The sequence below is a fragment of the Oncorhynchus gorbuscha genome, linkage group LG24 (genome assembly GCF_021184085.1).
Source record: "Oncorhynchus gorbuscha isolate QuinsamMale2020 ecotype Even-year linkage group LG24, OgorEven_v1.0, whole genome shotgun sequence".
Taxonomy (NCBI): Eukaryota; Metazoa; Chordata; class Actinopteri; order Salmoniformes; family Salmonidae; genus Oncorhynchus; species Oncorhynchus gorbuscha.
In genome coordinates, this window is record NC_060196.1 from 24401919 (window position 1) to 24410064 (window position 8146).

Below are 8146 nucleotides of genomic sequence, written 5' to 3' on the forward strand. Positions count from 1 at the left end.
AGGACCAAAACATGATAGGTATTAAACCCCGACAGCAAACTCCAACAACAAAAATATAATAACTTATTGATAGAACATAAATTATAATTTCCATATCAAGTGCTTACATATGGTAATATGAATCTCAGTGCATTACAGCAAAAGGCCCATGGGCATTATTTTATCACCTTGTATCTAACCACAACATGACTACGTCCGAAATGGCACCCAATTCCCTATATATTGTGTGCACTACACTATGTAGCTATGTAGGGAATAGGGTGCCATTTGGAACACAGACTGAGCCCTTGGCTAAGTAGGCTAAGCCTGGGGGCATTTTGGGTGGGAGTGCACTTGAATTACACAGACGTTGCAACTCAATAAGGCTTTACATTCTGAGTAGCACTCAAGCATCCTCTCGAGTCAAAGGCCAAGCCAAGGAGCTATGAAAGGACTTCTGCTGTTTGAATTATGTTTTTACATTGATATGACACATTTTGATTTTCAGTCATTTGCTGGGTGTTTAGAAGTGTCCCTCCCGTTAACTGGTAAATAAAAACACGTAACAGGGTTCAGGGAAGAAGTAGCCTTGCTTACCAGTCTTAAACTGAGAACCAGACCAGGGAAGAAGAAATGAACATGGCTTAGTTTGGGGCAGGTGATTATTAATCCCACCACACCATTTTACAACATTAGACAAGGCTCTCTGTTCATCTGTGTCCCAAATGACACCTTATTGCCTATATAGTGCTCTACTTTTGACCAGAGCCCTATAGATCAAAAGTAGTGCACTACATAGTGAAAACGGTGCCATTTGCGATGCAGACCATCAGGTAGCTTAAAGTATTGCCTTCACACCAGATAGGCCCTGATGATCACATTTCATTCCCACTCAAAACACAGCCTTTCCAAAAAGGCATTACCTACAACCACACGACTCAACCACCATATCCTCATACTGCTTATACACCACATTATTTCCTGAGTCGATGTAGAGAATACTGATAGGGCTGAGTTTGGACGGGGCACAGCAGCTAGGAGGCATGTTGCTGGGGTTCATAGAATTCATAAGGGTCTGTATGATGGCATGGTTTGTGGGCTCTAGATGTGACCTCAGAGGAAAGTCACACACACCCTCACAGTGGTACGCCTCGTAATCCAGAGGAGCGATGATCCAATCGTCCCAGCCCAGCTCTCTGAAGTTCACATGCAACGGCTTCTTGCTGCATCTCGATTTTGACTTTTTGCCATGCCTCTTCCCATGGCGATTCTTCAATATCGCCGTCCTGCGTCTCCGGCTGGCTTTGGAATTAGAACGAGGGCCCCTCTCTTTCCCCTTTTCCCCATGGCCAATCAATGTCCTTCCTTCTCTCCTTTCACTGAAAAGGGTCTGTCTCTTCTTGGACCTGGTGAACACCACTAAAATGGCCTTCTTTTGTTGTGAGCGACCATTTCTGTGAAAGCCCAGATGATGCAAGTCAAGTTCCCTCTCAGTGTTGTCCAGCATGGCCTTGACCTCCAGACAGAACTGGCTCCCCTGTGTGAGGTGATCCCTGTCCTTAAATATTTCCCACACATCCAGCACCTCCCATCTGGGCCGATGGGACTCCTGAAGATCCAACGTTCTGGAATCCAGCAGCTGCTGAGAGCGGCAGGAGAGTAGCTGAATGTCCACTGGCTCCATTTCCGACATCCTGAAATTCCCAGACACTTTGGTGTATATCCTCAACTCAGCCCCCAGCACCTCGGCTCTGTCTGAGAGGGTTGAGACGTCAAACAGATACTGCTGTCTTCGCAAAGGGGAGAGTGGGAGGTCATCTGTGAAAGGCATTAAATAATTGCAGTCAGATACTTTTTCAGGGGAGAGCATTCTTTAAAGAAATGACTTTCATGCAAATAGGATTTTTTCCCCCTTGTTTATCTTCAGTTTATGAAAATCACACTGACAATTTCAAAACAGTCCACCTATAGGCTGTAAATATGAGTATTTTAGCGTTAAATGGAGGATTTAGTTCAATCTTGTAGATTGGTTGTAGATTTGGGATTTTTTATTCACAAGAGATAAAACATGACTGATATATACAGTCAGGAATGTGGCTACGTTACACAAACATTCATAACACATTTACTAGGCTACTCATGGTGAGTGGATGAGGGAAACATTCCAAATGGAAACTGTCATTTTAAACGTGTCTTCAATGGTTTTTACATACCTTGGCCGATGTCCACAAAACTTGCTATAGTGTTAGCTGCTTTTGACGACCGAAAGAAACTTGCGTTCAGCCCCAATTTTTCGGCTGTAGAGAAAGTCTTGTAAATTGAAAGCATGTAGTCGTGTGGTTCAACTGAATCTTTGAACCCACCCTTGTAATACCGCTCATTTGATGATGACGATGATGATGATGAGTAGATATCTTTGAAATATTTTGCCTCTCGTCCATCAAATACTTTCGGGACCTTGCTGCTCTTTGAGGCAGACGGAAGGAAAATAGTAAATGATTGAAAACATGGTAAATCCCATACACATGTGAGGACCGCGTAAAATGTGGTTATTTGATAGAAATCCATAATTTTCAAAAATAAATAGATTGATAAAAAAACGTCAGCGAAATGTCAAATATGTGTCAGAGTAGATGCTTAGTATGTGGCGAAGGGACCACGGGCACTATCGAAGCTGGACTTCATCCACATTCAACAAGTGCCGACTTTGCAGTGTGCTCCACACGGGATCGTCAACTGGGCTAAAAGGAGCGCAAAAACACGCCCAGCTTGGAATTCACTCGCTGCTAATAGTGGACCGGCGGGTTCTAACTTATATCATGGTAGGAAAGCAATCAAAGCATCGTGTCCTAGTTTTACTATCCTGGTAAAGACATGGTCAAATACAAAGACTTCCAGGAGCCTGACACAACAGCCGTCATGTATTTCTTAGCTATCATGTTACCTTCAGCAGGTGTACTTCACATGCATTCGTGTGTTCTATTTACTTCAAATGTTGGCACATTCACCTCTCCTTCCCATGACACAGTTCTTAAACAACACTGGTGAGTTCTGTCGGTTTAAAACATTATTCATATCAACAGCATTCCTTGTTGAAATGAGGCTACATCTAATATCCAGTCATGAGTGTGTCTCTCCAGCCATTTCAGCGCATTCCTCAAGAATGGAAACTATTACAATTTATGGATGTTTCCGCCCCCTAGTGAATAAACTACGCAAGCGCTTGGACAGAAAGAAAACGATCGATGCTCATTTCAGCACCATGGACAGCGTCTTATCAAAGAACAACACGAAAAGCGTTAAAAGAGCAGTGGTGGAACAAGTAGAATCCCCAATCGTCATACTTGAGTAAAAGTAAAGATACCTTAATAGAAAAGATTAGTAGTCTAAAATTACTTGAGTAAAAGTCTAAAAGTATTTGGTTTTCAACATAACTATACTGTATATACAAAAGTATGTGGACACCCCTTCTAATTAATGTATTTGGCTATTTCAGCCACACCCGTTACTGAAGGGTGTATGCAATTGATCACACAGCTGTGCAATCTCCATAGACAAACATTGGCAGTAGAATGGCCTTTCTGATGAGCTCAGTGACTTTCGGTGTGGCACCGTCATTGCATGCCAGCTTTCCAACAAATATGTTTGTCCAATGTCTTTCCTGCTAGAGATGCCCCGGTCAACTGTAAGTGCTGTTATTTTGAAGTGTAAATGTCTAGGAGCAACAATGGATCAGCTGCAAAGTGGTATGCCACACAAGCTCAAAGAACGGTTGCGCCGAGTGCTGAAACACGTAGTGCATAAAAATCGTCTGTCCTCGGTTGTTGCAACACTTACTATCGAGTTCCAAACTGCCTCTGAAAGCAACATCAGCACAATAACTGTTTATGGGGAGGTTCTTGAAATGTGTTTCCATGGCCGAGCAGCCTAAGATAACCAAGCGCAATCCCAAAAGCATCAGCTGGAGTGGTGGAAAGGTCTCTGCCATTCCATGGCCGAGCAGTGGAAACGAGTTCTCTAGAGCAGTGGTTCCCAAACTTTTTATAGTCCCGTACCCCTTCAAACATTCAACCTCCAGCTGCTACCCCCTCTAGCACCAGGGTCCGCGCACTTTCAAATGTTGTTTTTTTGCCATCATTGTAAGCCTGCCACACACACTATACGATACATTTATTAAACATAAGAATGAGTGTGAGTTTTTATCACAACACGGCTCGTGGGAAGTGACAAAGAGCTCTTATAGGACCAGGGCACAAATAATAATATAATAATAATCAATAATTTTGCTCTTTATTTAGCCACCTTACATATAAAACCTTATTTGTTCATCAAAAATTGTGAATAACTCACCACAGGTTAATGAGAAGGGTGTGCTTGAAAGGATGCACATAACTCTGCAATGTTGGGTTGTATTCGAGAGAATCTCACTCTTAAATCATTTTCCACACAGTCTGTGTCTGTATTTAGTTTTCATGCTAGTGAGGGCCTAGAATCCACTCTCACATAGGTACATGGTTACAAAGGGCCCCAGTGTCTTAACAGCACAATTTACCAAGGCAAGAAACTCAGTAATCTGGCAGTGGCTTCTGATTCAATTCAATTTTCACAGAACCGCTTGTTGCAATTTTGATGAGGCTCTCTTGCTCAGATAACATGTCAATACTTTGCCCCTTGATAACCAGCGCACTTCTGTATTTTGTAAAAGCATTACATGGTCGCTGCCCATATCATTGCATAATGCAGAAAATACACAAGAGTTCAGGGGTCTTGCTTTAACAAAGTTATCCATTTTCACTGTAGTGTCCAAATGTCTTTCTGCTTGCACGTGCGTTACCACTCCAATATGTCTCCCTGTCATGGCTTGTGCGCCATCAGTACAGATACCAACACATCTTGACCACCAAAGTCCATTTGATGTCACAAAGCTGTCCAGTACTTTAAAATATCCTCTCATGTTGTTCTGGTTTCCAGTGGTTTGCAGAAGAGGATGTCTACCTTAATTGACCCCCAATAAACATAATGGACATATACCAGGAGCTGTGCCAGGCCATGTCTGTTGACTCATCCAGTTGTAATGCATATAATTCACTGGCTTGTATGCGAAGCATTAATTGTTTCAAAACATCTCCTGCCATGTCACTGACACGTTGTGAAACATTGTTGGTTGATGAAGGCATTGTCTGTATAGTTTTTTTGGCCTTCTCCCCCAGCATTGTCCCAACCATATCCACGGCAGCAGGAAGTATTAAGTCCTCCATAATAGTATGGGGCTTGCCTGTCCTATCCACTCGGTAGCTCACAATATAAGACGCTTCTAGCCCCTACTTATTAATGGTATCTGTTGCTTTTACACGTTTTACTACTCGAAAGTCACCTTTATTCTCTGTCAAAAAACTCTGTGGATTATTTTTTCAATATTTTTGTTTTCGTTTCTGCACAAGAGTGAAGGTTAACCGAGAGAGAGTAACGGTTAATGTGATTGGATGTAAATGATTTGACTAGGCTACCTGTATTTGACATTGTGTTGTTATTTCGCTGAACACTAGATGGTTTCATTTGATTTTTGGCAGTGAAACGAGGCTACTCAGGTGAGAAAAAAAACTCACCCAAATGTATAGCCTTGTTGGAAAATACAAATGTACCGTTTGAAAATGTTATGAAAATATAAATATTTTAAAAAATGTGAATCACATTTTTATTTGGCATACCCTCGACGGCATAGAGAATACCTTCTCTAGAGTGATGAATCACGCTTCACCATCTGGCAGTCCGACAGACTAATCTGAGTTTGCCAGGAGAACACTACCTGCCCAAATGCATAAATGCATAGTGCCAACTGTAAAGTTTGGTGGACGAGGAATACTTTTCACAGTTTAGCTAGGTCCCTTAGTTCTAGTGAAGGAAATCTTAACACTACAGCATACAATGACATTCTAGACGATTCTGTGCTTCCAACTTTGTGGCAACAGTTTGGGGAAGGCCCTTTCCTGTTTCAGCATAACAATGCCCTCGTGCACAAAGCGAGGTCCATACAGAAATGCTTTGTCGAGATTAGTGTGGAATACTGGCCTGTACAGATTCTTGACCTCAACCCCATCGAACACCTTTGAGATTAATTGGAACGCTGACTGCGTGTAACGTTTCTTCTCTTCGTCCGAGGAAGAGTAGGAAGGATCGGACCAATATGCGGTGTGGTAAGTGTCCATGTTATTTTCTTAGAACAGAACACACAAAACAAAATAACAAAGTGAATGAAAGAAACTAAACAGTCCTGTCAGGTGAAACAACACACTAAACAGAAAAGAACTGATCTCAATCAGAGACAACGATTGCCAGCTGCCTCTGATTGGGAAACATACCAGGCCACATCGAAATAGAAAACACAGAACAAAAACATAGAATGCCCACCCCAACTCACGCCCTGACCAAACTAAAATAGAGACTTAAAAAGGGAACTAAGGTCAGGACGTGACACTGCGATACAGACCTAATCGCCCAAAATCAGTGCCCGACTTCACTAATGCCCTTGTGGCTGAATGGAAGCAAGTCACTGCAGCAATGTTCCAGCATCTAGTGGAAAGCCTTCCCAGAAGAGTGGAGGCTGTTATTGCAGCAAAGGGAGAACCAACTCCATATTAATGCCCATTATTTTGTAATGTTCGGCGAGCAGGTGTCCACATACTCTTGGTCGTGTAATGTACTTAAGTATCAAAAGAACATGTCATTGCTAAAATATACTCAAAAGTAAAAGTGTAAATCATTTCAAATCCCTTATATTAAGCAAACAAGATGGTATCATTTTCTTGTTTTTCATTTATTTACTGATAGCCAGGGGCATGCTCCAGCACTCAGACATAATTTACAAATGAAGCATGTGTGTTTAGTGAGTCTGCCAGATCAGCGGCAGTAGGGATGACCAGGGATATTCTCTTGATAAGTGCCTGAATTGGACCATTTTTCTGTCCTAAGCATCTGAAAATGTAACAACTACATTTTGGTGTCAGGGAAAATGAATGGAGTAAAAAGTACATTATTTTCTTTAGGAATGTAGTGAAGTAAAAGTGAAAGTTGTCAAATATAAATAGTTAAGTACACATACATCAAAAACACCTTAAGTAGTATTTGTACATTTTACCTAAGTACCACTGCAAAAAAAGTATACAAGCATGTTGATCCCAAAAACTGAGCAATACATCTCCATGCTGGTAGGTGGAATCAAAAATAAATAAACAAGTCCCAGTTTTTGATGTTGCAACTAGCATTTAATAGAAACATAATTTTGATTCAATAATCACCAAACATTACACAGTAGGATAGTTGAAGTTATACATTCATCAACAAATGCTCCAAAACTGTCTTTTCTGGTTTGTTATTATAAAAAATATACAAGTATATGTACACTACCGGTCAAATGTTTTAGAACATCTACTCATTCAAAGGTTTTTCTTTATTTCTACATTGTAGAATAATAGTGAAGACATCAAAACTATGAATGAACACATGGAATCATGCAGTAAACAAGAAAGTGTTAAATAAATCAAAAATATATTTTACATTTGCTTCACCTGGAATGCTTTTCCAAAAGGAGTTCCCACATATGCTGAGAATGGACAGTTATTTGTATCATTGCCATTTGTAATAAGTGGTGAAGCACACCCTTTCAAATCGTGAAGAACCCATTGCCCTATATATATATTTGATTTATTTCACCTTTATTTAACCAGGTAGGCTAGTTGAGAACAAGTTCTCATTTGCAACTGCGACCTGGCCAAGATAAAGCATAGCAGTGTGAACAGACAACACAGAGTTACACATGCAGTAAACAATTAACATATGACTACAATGGAGTGAATATTGAGTGTTCTTTAATAATTTGCTGAGAGGGCATGCCACTGGTGAATATGGCCACATCTGTGAAGTTAGCCCAGTAGCATGGTGGTGTTTCCCTCCAGTCCAGTTGCCTCCATGCCAGTAAAGTATTCCAGTGTTGCTGTGACAGTGAGGGACGTCACTCCCACTGAGACACAGTTACCATGGAGACAGATGTTACAGTCCCTACAGAGAATAATAGGAAGGCCATAAAGATCCTCAAGGACAACAACCACCTGAGCCACTGCCTGTTCACCCCGCTATCATCCGTCCTGGGTGGTGGTCCGAACAGAGGATC

The 8146-nt window shown here is 41.3% G+C and overlaps 1 protein-coding gene across 1 annotated transcript; it reads right to left on the reverse strand.

The window, feature by feature from the left end:
• Positions 1 to 361: 361 nt before the first annotated feature.
• Positions 362 to 2672, reverse strand: gdf6b (growth differentiation factor 6b). Its single transcript, XM_046327776.1, has 2 exons — positions 2193 to 2672; positions 362 to 1797 (listed from the first exon to the last, which is right to left on the reverse strand). The coding sequence occupies exons 1-2, from the start codon at positions 2545 to 2547 to the stop codon at positions 899 to 901; spliced, it is 1254 nt and encodes a 417-aa protein (XP_046183732.1). The 5' UTR covers positions 2548 to 2672; the 3' UTR covers positions 362 to 898.
• Between the last annotated feature and the right edge of the window lie 5474 nt (positions 2673 to 8146).